This window comes from Pholcus phalangioides, unplaced genomic scaffold, assembly GCF_987345545.1.
Source record: "Pholcus phalangioides strain wild (caught in Gottingen) unplaced genomic scaffold, Ppha-v1.0 ptg000003l_1, whole genome shotgun sequence".
Lineage (NCBI taxonomy): Eukaryota > Metazoa > Arthropoda > Arachnida > Araneae > Pholcidae > Pholcus > Pholcus phalangioides.
The window spans coordinates 13,468,885-13,484,029 of NW_028301596.1; the positions used below are offsets into that span (position 1 = coordinate 13,468,885).

Consider the following 15,145-nt stretch of genomic DNA (forward strand, 5'->3'; position numbering starts at 1 on the left):
TTTTTAATAACAATTATTAATGTTATGGGGGGTGGTATGGAATGAACTAACAGGACCACTATTATTCTACATGGAAAGTTTAAATCAAGACTTGCATGACACGAGTAGCTTTCAGGAACAAAATTAATCTTTTAAATGTAATTACCAAAAAATATCATATAAAACAAAATTTATAAATAAAATGATTACTTCAGACTTTTCAGAAACAGATTTCTCTTCAGCAGCCTATAATTTAAAAAAAAATTGTCCATTAAACTCCGCAAGCACATGCAAATATCCACAAAAGATACAATAACACAAAAATAAAATAAATGAAATTACACAAATTATTCCAAACAAAATTTAATATTACTTGTGGGAAATAAGACATTGGTGAATCAAAATTTTTGTTCTATTCTTGGAATGAAAACCAATACTTTCAGAGAGGACGACAAAATTATAGTGTGTGTAAACGGCATATCAAAACTGGTCTGGAATATTTTTAAGCATTATGCTCAGAAACTGTAGGGCTATACAGGGTGAGAAAGACCAAAGTTTAAACAGTTTCATAAAGTTGTAACTAAAATTATATCATTAAGAAATGGTGTAAGATTTAAAAAAATCTTAATCACTTCAGAGAACCTTAACAAATTGTAAGATTTTAAAGATAAAGAGTGAAGAGTTTTCAAAGCTAAAGACTCCCAAGAACAATATCCATAAAATACACCAGTTAATTCTTCACAGTTTTCTCCACTAAATTATAAAAATCATTCATTCAAGAAATATGTGCGTGGTACTTACTACATCACCTTTTTTCATTATATCAGCAGCAAACAGTTCTCCAACAACAGCATTTACCTAAAAACAGTTTAATATAGTCTTCATCATTCTAATCACATCAAACTACAGTAAAACCTTGCTACAGCAGTGCTTGATACAAAGATAAATCCCTCTACAATGTTTTTTTTTTTGCATATCTTGTTTAGAATTGCCTGCCTATAGTCTAATATTAAACTCCTCTCGATACAACAATATCTTTTACTACAATAAACCCTCTCTATAAAGATATTTTTTGAAGATATTTTGAAACTGCTACAATGATACTTTTTTATATATTACACTCAAAATCACCTTCAATATGTTTTTAAATTTCTCAAAAGTTTTTCATTTTTCGAGGTTTAATAACATAAGTACAGTCGGCTCCCCCGTATTCGCGGTTTGTTTTTCATTTATTGGAATTTTTTTTCCCATTTTTTGCAACACTCAAAAATCGTCATTCATGTGTTTTTTTTGCAAAATTTGAGTTGTGCATGTTTAGGATGGCTCATGTTTGGATGGCTCGCCAATGACATTACTGTCATCACTAGAGCCATGGCAGCTCCCAAGACAGAAACAACCTCGGGTCGGATTAACCTTTGGCCACAATGTGCGATAAAGGGCATAACCATTTCTACAGCGCCAACTGAAGAGACTATAAAGGACATTGCCACATTAGCAAAACAGGTGGGTGGAGAAGGATTCAATAATATGGATATATAGAAGTCGAACAACTAATTAATAGCTGTTCAAAGGGTATTGGCTGAAGAGGAATTAATGCAGTTGACTGATCCTGAAACTGAAGCAGTATCAGATGAAGAAGATCAAGATAAAGAAGTAAAAGACAAGTTGACCATGAGTAACAGCGGAAGGGCTTCGCACGTTCAAATCAGCAATAGATTGTTTCCATGGCATAGATCCCTCTATGGTACGCTCTTCACATGTAGAAAAATTAGTAGAGGAAGCCTTGCCATAATATTCCAACTTACATGATGATATAAAGAAGAAGAAGCGGCAAACAGAAATCAAACAATGTTCTTTCAGAAAAAATCACTGCACCCTCTTTTAAATTCCCTTATACCTTATACTCTGCGTTACTCATGCTGTTCAATAAACGAGATATACAAAAAAACCTATAGTTTCGGTTATTCGCGGATTTCCGTATTCGTGGTAACCACTGGAACGTAACCCCCGCGTTACGTTCCGGGGGGCCGACTGTACTTGATGATATGAAGAAGATACGACAAACAGAAATCACAATGTTCTTTCAGAAAACATCGCCAACAATCGCTGCACCCTCTTTTACATTTCGTTCTATCCTCTGCGTGACCCTGCTCTTTCCCATAATGTTCAATAAACGAGGTATACAAGAACACTATGGTTTTGGTTATTCGCGGATTTCCCGTATTCGCGGTCACCCCCGGAACGTAACCCCCGCGAATACGGGGGGGGGGGCGACTGTATTTTGCACTATATACCCTCCATAAATATTAACGAAGTTGCTATGAAGCTACTTGTAGTACAAGAAAGTGTTGTAAAGGAAACTACTTAATAGGATGAAAAATTAGCTGAATTTTATTTATCAATTATTTAATTAGATTTTTTTGTACACAAATACTCATAAATGTATTTTCCAAAGTATTAACAACACCATTTCAGAAGAGATTCCAACACAATATAAATTTGGTTGTGCCTGATGATGATGCTACCTCTTGATATAACGATAACCTCACTACAACAATATTTTTTCTTGGTCCATAGAGTATCATGGTATTGAGGTTTCACTGTAGATCCTTTTTTTAACATGTAAAGATGAGTGAATAAAAAAACAAATATAAAAATAATTAAAATGTTTGAATTCAGCAATTCTTGAGCATCCTCTGTACATTTTTTAAGAATTTGTTGATACATTTGAATATATTCGTTCCATTAAATACTAGACGATACCTCTTTTCAGACCCTGGTACTAAAAATGCGTGTGTTGCTTTTTCTGACTGCAGAATTTGTTCTTTTGATCTCAGGGAGTTAGGCCATGACTTAAAAGATTGTGGAAAGTTTCGAGTTAGAAATACGGTGAACATGAACTTTGGGGCTTTCATCAGAGGGCAGCATTTGAAGTTGAACTTTCAGGGACTTTTTAAGAGGATTTCCAGAAGAAAGTGCCTCCGAGAAAAATGTGATTTATTACATAAATTTAGTAATGAAATTCTGGAAAAAATTTTATGTGTATACCCTACATCATCTTGGCAAGGCAAATTTAAAAAATTTTAATGAAATAAATTATTTCTTCATGTAAATTTTTTTTAAAAATTTAAAATTTGAAAAAATAAAGATGTCATATGTTTTTAATGAATTTTTCAGCATCAAAAATGTAAAAATTAGGGATGGGAATCGATTAAAATTTTTAACTGCCTAATGAAAAAGTTGTAATCAATAAATCTAATTTTAATTGAATATTTTTGAACCCAAACATTCATAACAAATGTAGCATTGATGACCATATAATATTAATTGATGCTATAAAAATATATTTCATTCATTTCAAGAACCTATTTTCTAGATGTGAAAAAATATAGGAATAATTAAGAAATTCTGGTTGCCTGCATAAAGCAATTTAATATGCTGAACTGAACATATTTTGTCATATCCTAAGATTGCTTTTAACTCGAATTTTTTTTTTTGAAACTCAATTATTCTAGGTTAGGCACTCATTTAAAAACTACTTTTGATCTTCATGCTGTTGCTTGTTTCCTAAAGGGCCTCATCACATGTGATACTCAAATCGAACTCGAGTAGCCTCAACTCGAGAGCTGAGTTGCCTTCAAGGAGCGACACACACACAAAAAAGATAATCTGAAAGATAATTTGAAACATTGTATCATTGAAGTGCCTGCAGGAAATATCTGAAAGGGGATTTCGCTCCCAAATTATAATTGGGGGGGGGGGAAACATGTTTCTTGAACACCAAAACTGATGTTCATAGTTGAGACAATATATTTTGAGCTTTTATTTTAAAACTGAATCCTGAAATGAATTGAAAATTTTCCCAGTTTTTGTTGAATCAACTTGTATTTCCCAATCCAAAAATTTTTTATGAAATTATTGATTCAAGCATATTTAAATATGGTCACTTGTCTAAAATGTTACAAAGAGGAATATCATTTAAGACATCTAATTTGTTTTATCAAGTAAATAAAGGTAATTTACATACTTTCAAGGAAAATTTTAATTGCATTTTAATCAGATTGATCAAATCTATTAACTCAACTAAAATTTTTAACTGTGTGATTGGTTGATTAATTGGACCAGCTCTAGTAAAAATATCTTAAAAATTGAAAATGAATGCTCAGGTCTGAAAGGAATAGATCAAAAGGAAACATATGTGATATTCATCATATGGGAAACACTAGAGACCAATCATAACAGTCATTGTAACAGAATGGTTGCTATAGTACATGGTTGTTATAACAAGCACTGACTGTATGATTTTTTGAGAGATATGTTAGGATCAGGTTGTGTCAAGGCTAAATATTTCTTTTGCAACATTATGTATTAAAAATATCCTTTACTTAATAATGTGATGAGATAATTCACTTTCTTAAGGAATTGGATTAAAAGCAAATGAAAATTTTGGTAAGAACATTGGTTTCACCAAGTCTTTTCTATTTCAGAAAAAACGTGCATTTATAATAAAAAAATTATACTAAATAACAGCATGGATTGGATCCTGTCAAGAGGAGGAGAATCATTTTTTATTTCCAAGGAGTTCTTTTGTGTTTTATTGCAAAAAAAAAACTATATTCCCAGCTTGTGGGGGTATTAAATTCTTCCCCCTTCACAATATACTCTATGAATATACTGGTTGACTCAAACTCAACTCAAACACTTTGAGGTAAGACAGAAAGAATTGAGCATTGCCATTGTTGATATCCTTGAAACTCTCTGCATCATTATTTAAAGAACATAGTATTGCACTATCACTGCACGATACACACATCTCAGCTGGCGACTCTCGCGATGTCATTCTGCAAATGACATTTCTGCTCTAACTTTCAAGGTAAATTGGCTCATTTTGATGTTCTCTAGCGACCCCTTAAAGATTTTCTGATTTTAAATAGTCTTGAACCTCCTTCTGCATGCCATATAAACATATTCATGTTTAAAAATATCTTACATGAGACAAGTAATTGCTAAAAGTAATAAATTACCTGTTCCAGAACCTGAATCAAATGAGCATATGCATCCAGAGGTGTCAGCTTCCACTCTAATATCAATCTGTCAATTTTATTGAGCACAAGTAGAGGATGCAGTTGTTCCATCCAAGCTTGTCTCAAGGCCACTTTAGTCTAAGGAAGGAAAATTTGATCAACAAAAATACCGTATATACTTATGTATAAGCCAAGTTTTTTTTTGTGGAAAAATTCATTCCTCAAGTGGAAAGGGGCGGAGGGGTCGGCTTATACTCAGGTCAGTTTTTAATGAGAAAATATGGACTCCCGCAATCAGTAGTCGTTTTTGTAGCAGTGCTAGAGAAACCGGCATTATTGGTATGGGATATGTTCCCACAGAACTGATGTCAAAGCCGAGGCAAAGAAATCAAAAACATCATTGGTTGGTGGTGGCTAACATTAATTGTACAGCCTTTAAATGTGAGCATCAACAAGCTTTCAAAGACTATTTGAGGAATTTCTGGATCGAATGGATAAGTTCTGATGATAAAGAAACTACAAAAAGTGGTGCCTTGAAGAAAGCTGACATTGGCCTAGTGTACCAATGGATACATGAGGCGTGGAATTCTGTTTCCGCCAAAATTATCATCCGATCCTTCAAAAAGTGCTGCATCAGCAATGCGATGGACGGAATTGAATATATTCTCTTTGAAAGGAAAAAAAGGCGACAATGGCGATGACAGCCCAGATGAGGATAAAAACAAACATACCGCACCCCCTATGATGATCTGATGGATTACGATGAACTTGGAGACTCAGAAGAAATGGATCAAAAAATTTGAACCATTTTCTATTGTAAATTTCCGCAAGCTATTCATTTTGCATGAAAATATGAGAATTTTTTTCCTCTGAAATGCACTGATATTTTTGGGGTTGGCTTATACATGGGTTTTCAATTTATTGTGGTTTTGGTGGTCCTGAAGTGGGGGGGGGGGTGTGTGGTCAGCTTATACATGAGTATATACAGTAGCCTTCATGTAGCTTCAAATCAGTTCAGATGACTTAGGTTCTATACAGGGTGTCCTGTACGTGCTAATGCACCTTCATCTCTTCAACCATTCATCATAGAGCTACAATTTCAGTTTAAAAAATTCTCAAAAGGCATTCAAAAATGATCCTGCACCGATTTTAAGAGTGAAAATGCAGTGTGCAGCAGAATAAAAAATCTGAATTTTTATACAGTCCCCCGACTTCTAACTTCCAATTAGAAAGTTGCCCTGTCTCTTCTGAGGCCAAAAAAAAAAAATTCCAAGTGTTGAAGTGCAATATTTGCTCAGATATTCAAATTCAAAAACTGGGGGAAAGTTGGGAAAGGATAGCATAAATAAGGGAGAGGAGCTTTGTTTTTTAGTTTTTACTGTTCTTTTATAACTTTTCTCTGATTTTTGAATTTAAATATCTTACCAAATATTGCAGTTAGAAACACTAATTTTTTTTTTCTGGGCTCAGGAGATACAGGGCAACAACTTTCTAACTGAAAATTAGAGGACAAGGGGACCATATAAACTTTTCATTTTGTGGCACACTATTTTCACTCTCAAAACTGGCACAGGGTAATTTTTGAATGCCTTTTAAGCATTTTTCAAGTTGGAATCATACCTCTACGACGGATGATGATAAGATAAAAACAGCATTAGCACTTGCAGGACACCCTGCGTAATGTTTTGGTTGGTATACTACAAAGAAATACTTTACCACATATGTAACACAAATTATCAAGAGGCTGGATTAATAAATAAATATTGTTATGAATAGATAGCTATTATAATAGTAATTTTTATTGAGCAAGAAAACATTTTTTCCTTATGAAAATATGCGTACAAAATATTCACGTATATATAAAACTATTTTTTAAAAAGTATAATCTGCAACAAATGCAATCTGATACCTGTGGACAAACTCCTTCTACAACATCAACTAAGATTACAGCTCCATCACATAAACGAACAGCAGTAGACACTTCACCCGAGAAATCTGCATGGCCAGGAGAATCTATCAGATTTATGAGATAACTCTGCCCATCTGAAAATATTGAAGAGATACAATCGAAAAAAAATCTCTAAATCACTCTTCTGCAGAGTAAGGAACAACTGAATTGTTATTTTTTAATAAAATGGATAAAAACCAATTAGTGTATTTTAATATGTATAAGGAACCACCCTTTTTTGCCAAAAATTGGGTCCCAAAAATAAGAGGGGTTTCTTATACATGGATAGTGTTATAGATATATATTTTCAACTTCGTTCCAAATTTGAAGCACAAAAAATTAACTGAGGTTCTTATACACATTAAAATACAGTATGTATGTAATATAAAATTACTTCTAGTTCTCTAGTGTGAAAACATTTTTTTAAAGAAATAAACTCATCAAGGCAAACAATATTGTGTGAATCGCGTATAGATGATGGGAGTAGTTTAAAGGGGAAAAACTTACTGGGAAATTGAAATTTTAATCAGATTCAAATTGTTCTTAATGGTCATTTAAGAATGTCCTATTAATAACAATATTTTGCATTACAAGTCTCACACAGTGTAAAATGATATAAAAATGCATACCATGTTCATAATGAATTGTTACTGCACTTGATTTCATTGTTATGCCCCGTTCCTGCTCATCTTTTCTGCTGTCCATATACCTCAACTGAATTGATAATAAAAATAAATAAATTCACTTCATACACAGATACAAAAGAAATTATTATGCATAGACCAATTTTAACTGTACTTTTGTGCATTGCAACTCGATGCTGGAATTTCTCTGAATTTTGCAAATGCATAAAATTGCTAGATGGAATTGCAGTAAAGCCTGTCAATTCGGACACCACCTTGCATAACATAGTTTTGAATGGGGCCAGCCATAATCCTGACATAGAATGTCCGTAAAATTCTGTATCTCTATATCTTGGACACATCTCTAACAGATGTCAGTGGAACAATAGGAATCTAATGTAGGGTATATTGTATATGGAAAATATTGTAACATAATTTGATAGTTTTGCAATGTGACATTAGTTTGGCAATGGATTAGTGTCAAATTGTAAGACACCTGTTTCAAGCTAAATATAAAAAAGTGTCAAACACTACAAAACAGACATTATCTCTAGAAATAGTGAACTAATGATAAATCAGTAAATAAAATTACTATATAGTGATACCTCGGTTAATTTGCTATAATTGTGGTTAACGAACACATATGGATATGGCTGATGAATATTTTTTGTTGATATGGATGTATGCTCTGATATAAAACAGCTGTGTCATGAGCTAAATTTCCATGCTAATAAAAATGAATTCAATGTAGTAACTGTTACTTAAGCAAGATTGATTTATTTCCACCTCAGAATTACTTTCCAGATATACCCGTTTCTCTTTCAGAAATATTTTTAGCCATTTCATGTAAAATGAATGATTAAGGTAAGAGAAAATGCATCTTAAAAGAAAATAAATAAATAAAAAGCTTAAGACTTAAATGGTTTCAGTCAACATGGTCAAGACTCTTAATACTGAACTAAATAGCCTGGACATTCGTTTCTTATCTTTTCCATCTACATGTGTGAGAGAGAGAGAGAAATGAGCTGACTGCATAACATATATAGCAACCACTTCACACAATTTTTTTTCACTGTGACTCATGGACCCAACTGCATAGCTTACATGGTGTAAAACAAAAAGATTTTCGGTTTTTCCTTTTAATTTTCCATTGTCCAATCATGTAGTTGTTTATCCCAGCCTTAATTCAGTATTTTTTTCACAGTGCTTCTTAGTGTTTTAATGAAATTTATCTTCATATTTTGGATTATTTCTGGAACAAATTAAACAATTTTACATATAGAAACCTATGGGAAATTACACTGACTAACAAATGTGATTCTGGAATGAATTATCTTCATCAGCCGAAGTATCACTATTTATTGTTACAATAAATGCAGCGCTTATGGGTCAACCTATATAAAAGGAAGCTGACTGGGGGGGGGGGGGGGGGAATTATCACTGACTAATCCACCAGGGCTCCTATTGGTTATTGGTTGGCTGGCTTATACAAGGGTTATAAATTTTTTGTTGTTTAAGTGTCCTTAACTGAAAGGGGATCAACTTATATACAATGAGCATATACAATATCACAGTTGTACCTTTCCGATCATCCTCTGTGGTATAATTCCATTGCTTGCCAAGACAGCATCTGCGAGAGTGGTTTTTCCTGATAAAAGGAAACGAATGGTATCAAATTAATAAGAATTAAGAGGAACGATATGCAAACTTATATCTAAATGTTAAAATAGTTGGCAGAGACATTAGAAAGGTCTTACAATTTTTAATCACATTTTAATAGTTGTTTGAACAAATCATTTCGATTGACAAGCAATAACTAGTTCTTTTTCACTCTGCAAGTGAAATATCACTGACTAGTTATGAATAAACTGAAATTATCTGTATTTACCAAGAAGGAACAGGCTTAAGTATTTTGTGGCCCGGTGCAAAAACAGCTTTGCAGCCCTCTAAAATGGGGTTTCCCAATCCTTCAGTGTGCATGAAAACCCTGATGCTCGCCAGGCATACATTGACAGAAGAGAATGAATATTGAGCTACTATATATTGTGGTTATGAAGAAACCTATTCTACAACGCATTTGGACGATAGTGCTTGCTACAGAGAAAAAAAAATGCAGGTGTGCCCCCCACACCATGGCTCCCACATCCAAGACTGCTAGGCTGAAATTTTTTGTTGGCCCACAGGATAGACTTTCCAAGGGGCGTTCTTTAGTGAATTTATAGCATGAAAAAAACAAAAAATGTGCACTTCAGGACATGAACATTTCTACAGAGCCAACTGAAGGTGTTGTAAAAGACATTGTCACATTAAAAAAACAATGATATGGATATAGAAGTTGAATAGCTAATTAATAGCAATTCAGAGGCATTTACAGAAGGCAAATTAATACAGCTGACTGGTCCTAAAACTGAAGCGGTACCAGATGAAGATCAAGATAAAGATGTAGAAGACAAGTTCACCATAAGTAACATAGTGGAAGGGCTTCACAAGTTCAAATCAGCAATAGATTATTTTCATGACTTAGATTCCTCTATGATGCGTTCGTCACAAGTAGAAAATTATTAGAGGAAGCCTTGTCAACATACTCCAAAATACTTGATATGAAAAGGAAGAAGCAGCGAACGGAAATCACAATGCTCTTTCAGAAAACATTGCCAACAATCGCTGCACCCTCTTTTACATTCCCTTCTACCTCTGCGTCCCCTGGCTCTTTCTCATGATGTTCAATAAGCGAGATATACCAAAAAAACACCTATTATTTCGGTTATTCACGTTACCCCCCGGAATGCAACACCCGCGAATACGGGGGCCAACTGTACTTTTTCAGCCAAGCAAATGCTTTATACCTCCCTGACGTAATTTTGAGTAATTTAAAAAAAAAAATTTAGCACTACAACTGGTCCAACTCCAGGGTGCTAGATCCACTAGAATCCTTTTCTTGGCTTGGAGGAGGTTGCAGGGAAGGAGGTTTCTGTGAAAACCCTAGGACAGACAATGTCTGGATTTTAGAGATTCGGACAGAATTTTAAGCTATTTGCTTTGCTAATCTCCAGTCTAGCATTAAGAATGTTAAGGTTGAAATGTAATCAAAGTATTTTATCCTGTTTTACTGCCTTAAAATTTAGCGGCCCATTGCAACTGCCTCCTTTGCACCTGCTTAAATCCGGCGCAGCTACCAGGATTTAAATAATTAATTTTTCAAAAATCAAACTAATAATATAGCGGGAATAAATGATGATAAATTACTTACCATGATCCACATGTGCAAGAATACAAACGTGACGTATATGACTGGGATTTCTTTGTAGCTCGATTAACTTTTCAATGCTCAAAGATGCCATAGTGACTCAATGTGTAAGAATTCCTGGAATAAGTTCATTGAATTAGGATTCTTTCAAGGACAAGAAAAATTCATTTTTTTTTCAATACACTTGTCAAAGTAAAACCTTTCAAAAGTGTGCTGCACCTGGAACAGGGCCTGTTTCTCATATGGGTAAACAGGGCACATACATGCCCCCCCCCCCATCCTCGAGCAGGATCCTAGGCTGGGGGCCTTTTCACTAGAAAAAAACAAAAAATAAGTAATCATCACAAGCCCCCAGGGATGTAGCCCTGCTAGTCCCACTCTTGTGTGTGTGTGTTTGGGGGGAGGGGCAAATTTTCAGGGAGGTGCAAAATTGGCTGCCCTTTGGTCTTGTCCCCCTTCCCCAGCGTCAAAGGTGGTGAAGTTGACTGATCCAATGTATATATGAACTGACATCATCATGACAGTGCCCCCGACTTCCAAGTCTATCTTCGCCTGCCATTCTCACTAAATGAGTAGAAGTTGCCGAAACAGATTATACAATAGCTGTCATGTCCCCCCCCCCCATGAGAGAAGCCAATCCCCTAGACTAGAATATTTGTAGGCCTCTCTACAGTAAATTTATAGTGTGGAAAAACGAAAAAATTATAAGCATCGTCCCGGGCCCTGTTAGCCCTGCCCTTATGTGGGGACCACATGATAGGTGTTCCCAAAATATTGAGGATATGGCCCTACCATATGGGCGGCAGGCCTGTAACTAGGCTGGGGCTAACGGGCACGGCTCCACAAAAACTATACACTCATTTTGCATAATAATAACCCTTTCCAAAGGCATCCCAAGAAAAAGTGTGCCCCTGAGGCACGCTAAAGCCCTGCACATCAGTTAGGATCTTTAGCCGGCTCCCAGACCAGGATTTTTCGCAGGTCTACCAAAATAGATTTTAGGTTTATAGCCTCGTGTTAAAATTATTCGGGTGCTCGAGCACCCCCCCTCTGACGCCACTGACTGGGAACTTTAATTGTTGACATTTTATCCAATCCAATCATGAGATTACTCAACTAATTTTCAGGCATGAAAAACACAAATTTCATATTAAATACGTGATACGGTGCATTCTCGAGAGGCTGTAATAATAATAATTAAAAATATGTGCATTGCAAGATACTGAAACGATGAAACCAACACTTGAATGGCCACCAAAGGAATATGTATTTATTACAGTAAGGATTTAGAAATGTTTTTCCCTTCTTCACTTACGAAGACTTGCGATGCAATACTGAGGATAAAACACTGTTCTTGATTGATCTATGAGTTTCTCAATATTATGTGTTTGAGCACATAATCAGTTATATTAAATATCTCGACCTTTAAAAACGAAGCACATGGCTGAGCATGGAATCCAATGTTTACGGTGGTGCAGCGCCATCTGTCAAAAACAAATGCACACGCAAAACAATTGAACATGATAAAAAAACTCGGAAGCTTCTTCTTTTTTTTTCTCGTTAAAATGTAAAGGGAGAAAATTCTCGCTTTCTGCCCGGAGATGAACTTGAAGACCTTTGGGGGGGGGGGGGGGGGGGGGGGGGGGGAAGACGACATCAACACAAGGTCACCCACGCAAAACTACGAGAGGGGCACATGCCCTACTCCCAAGCAGAGCCGTCTTCAGAGCATCGTGCCCCCCCCCCCCCCCGGGGCCAAAGTGACTTTTTTTTGAGGCCCTACCAGGCAAATTCTCGAAAATTTCAACCGGAGCTCATTTTTGTGCCTTAACCCTTCAGGGGCCGTTCAAGTATTACAAATTTAAGCAAATTTTTAGCCATTTTTGCCCCCCCCCCGTCAGCAAAGCACTGACTCCCCTCTTGTCAGCAAAATTTCGTCATCAGTTCTGCCCCTCTAAATCCTAATTAGGATTAGAGTTATATGAGTTAACTCATATTGTCATAAAGGGTGGTTGATGACGTAAGCATTATCCAAACCCCCCCCACCCTTGTCATCAAAAGTCAGCAAATCCGAACCCCCCCCCCCCCCCATCGACGATGACGTAATACTTGAATGACCCCTAACTGGCGTGATGGGGTGAAAATTGCTTGGGAGCCCACACCATGGGCGGAGATACGGGGGGGGGGCGTGGTGGGCATTGGCCTCCAGCGTCAAAGGTGAAGTTGACTGATCTAATGTATATATGCATACATTAATTAACATCATCATCGTGCCCCCCCCCCTCAGACTTCCAAGTCTATCTCCGCCTACGGAGCCCACGCAATTTATCTTGCTCTGTATGAATAAGTCTAATTTTGGTGCTTTTTTAATGATGAAAGTTGCGTTCAAAAAATTTAATAAATATTAAATTTTTTTTTCAAAAGACATGTATTCATTTTTTTCGAATGTGTCATAATAAAATAAAATTTTTTGGGAAAATAATTACCGAAATTTGAAAAGTTATTTAGTGAATTAATTGACAGATGAATAAAGTCATTTAAAAAGCCCATTTATAAAGACACTTTTTTTTTTTGTTGATTTTTAAAATGCATTAATATACTTGCCGGGCTCAAAATGGTTCCCACGCCGCCTGTTAAGGGTTAAGACCAAAGCCGCTTGAAAGTTAATCAGATGACCGCTTGACTCTTAATGCAGCTTTGGTTAAGACGGCACTGCTCCCAAGCCTATCTTGCACAAGCTTATACAGTATTTATACAGGGCCGCAACAGGATTATGTGTGCTTGCATTTTGGCGTCCCTGTGTAGGAGCAGTTATACGGGGGAATTTTTCGGCGCCCCCTCTGGTCCAGTACACCAGAAGCACCTCCAAAGTTTTTCGCCGTTTCACCAAATTTTACGGTGGTCGTCCACTGGAAGCTACTACGGGTGATAACACGTCGCGTGTATGCGCAAAGGCTTGAGAGGGGAATGGGCCTCAGAGGTTTGTGCTGGTGGCCATGTTCTTTCTTCAGATAAAACAATAAAAACAGAATTTGGGGGGGGGGGGGGGGTTATTTTTTCAAATTTGTTATACTTTATGGCCAGGGCTGCAACTGGGGGGGGGGGGCAGGATGGTAGCCCCAGGGTACCTGCTCCGGCTAAGAAAGTACACTGCGCGACCCTGTTTATATGGCCGGGGTTCTTAACTTTTTGTGTTCCCCACTAACTCCCCGTGGCAATAAAATGAGGCCATGGATCCCTCAACAAAATAAAATAAGCTGTTCAAGAACCCGGAAAGAGTTCCATGGAATGTTTTGCCCCAAAAGGGTGGTATATTTTTATACCCAATATAAATTCACCGAGGGGAGTCCCTGGAAAATCTGGCGTGTGGGCTTGACAAAGTGCTTTGGTCTACGGGCACTGCTGCAGGTCATGAATGGGTGGTCATAACCAAGAGAAGACAGCTCAAGGACAATAGGCCCCCATGCCAGATTTTCCATAGTAAATTAATGCGAACAAAATTTACATATATAACCCGGGATGGAACTCCTTTTTCTAAATCCTCTGAGATTAAGGAATCCCTGCCTTGTGGCAATGGAATATCACGGATTCTTTATATATAATGCACGATTTGAAAAAATCCTAAACCCTCCCTCTTGTTTTCTCTGAAGTCAAGCTCATAGGATAATTTCGCTTGAAGATATCGCGAGGCCTACGCGAGAAGGGGGATTCAGATTAGCCCTTAACAATCATTACTATTGAAAATTAACCCCTTCTCGCTCAAGGACGGGGCTGGAACATATAGTGGGAGCAAGAAGCACTGGAGCTAGATATTTAAATATGGATATCTATTGAAATTTTTTTTTCGAATACTGTAGGAAGGGCGGCTAGTTACAAATTTGTCCTTTTGATAACTTTTATATAATGAAACCCTAATCTAACAAATCTGTTCTCTCCAGAAACACTGCTGAATGGGTCTCGCCCATTTAAAATGATATATGCTCTAGAAACTTTTTAGTCATCATCCACAACAGACATGGGTATAATATGTCAACTATTCTCAAGGTACAACTGTGCTTTTTATTCACCTTCAAATAAAACTCCCTACATGATACAGCCAAGTCTCATTTTGTGCTTAGAGGACTATATAAACATTCAAACTGAAATATAAGGCTATGATTACTACACGATTACTTTCATTCTCATGATATTTATGAAAAGATTTTGAAACTCAAATATTAAAATGAAAATAGTCGTGAAAACACATTTCAATATTTAAAAACTTTCCTCACACCCAAAAAACACGAATGACTAAATATTAAAAAAGCCATTAAATCAAAATAAA

At 36.2% G+C, this 15,145-nt stretch overlaps 1 protein-coding gene across 1 annotated transcript in view; it reads right to left on the reverse strand.

Annotated features, from left to right (window-relative positions):
- The window catches only part of LOC149088123 (elongation factor-like GTPase 1), a 187,995-nt gene extending 175,556 nt beyond the window's left edge, over window positions 1–12,439 (reverse strand). Inside the window, exons 1-8 of the mRNA XM_089244695.1 lie at window positions 12,137–12,439; window positions 10,825–10,938; window positions 9,155–9,222; window positions 7,581–7,665; window positions 6,913–7,046; window positions 5,004–5,141; window positions 781–837; window positions 190–225 (exon numbers count right to left, since the gene is read on the reverse strand). Of these exons, the coding sequence (XP_089100821.1) occupies window positions 190–225; window positions 781–837; window positions 5,004–5,141; window positions 6,913–7,046; window positions 7,581–7,665; window positions 9,155–9,222; window positions 10,825–10,915 (609 nt within the window). The 5' untranslated portion in view covers window positions 10,916–10,938; window positions 12,137–12,439. The remainder of the gene's footprint in view (window positions 1–189; window positions 226–780; window positions 838–5,003; window positions 5,142–6,912; window positions 7,047–7,580; window positions 7,666–9,154; window positions 9,223–10,824; window positions 10,939–12,136) is intronic.
- Window positions 12,440–15,145: the final 2,706 nt, after the last annotated feature.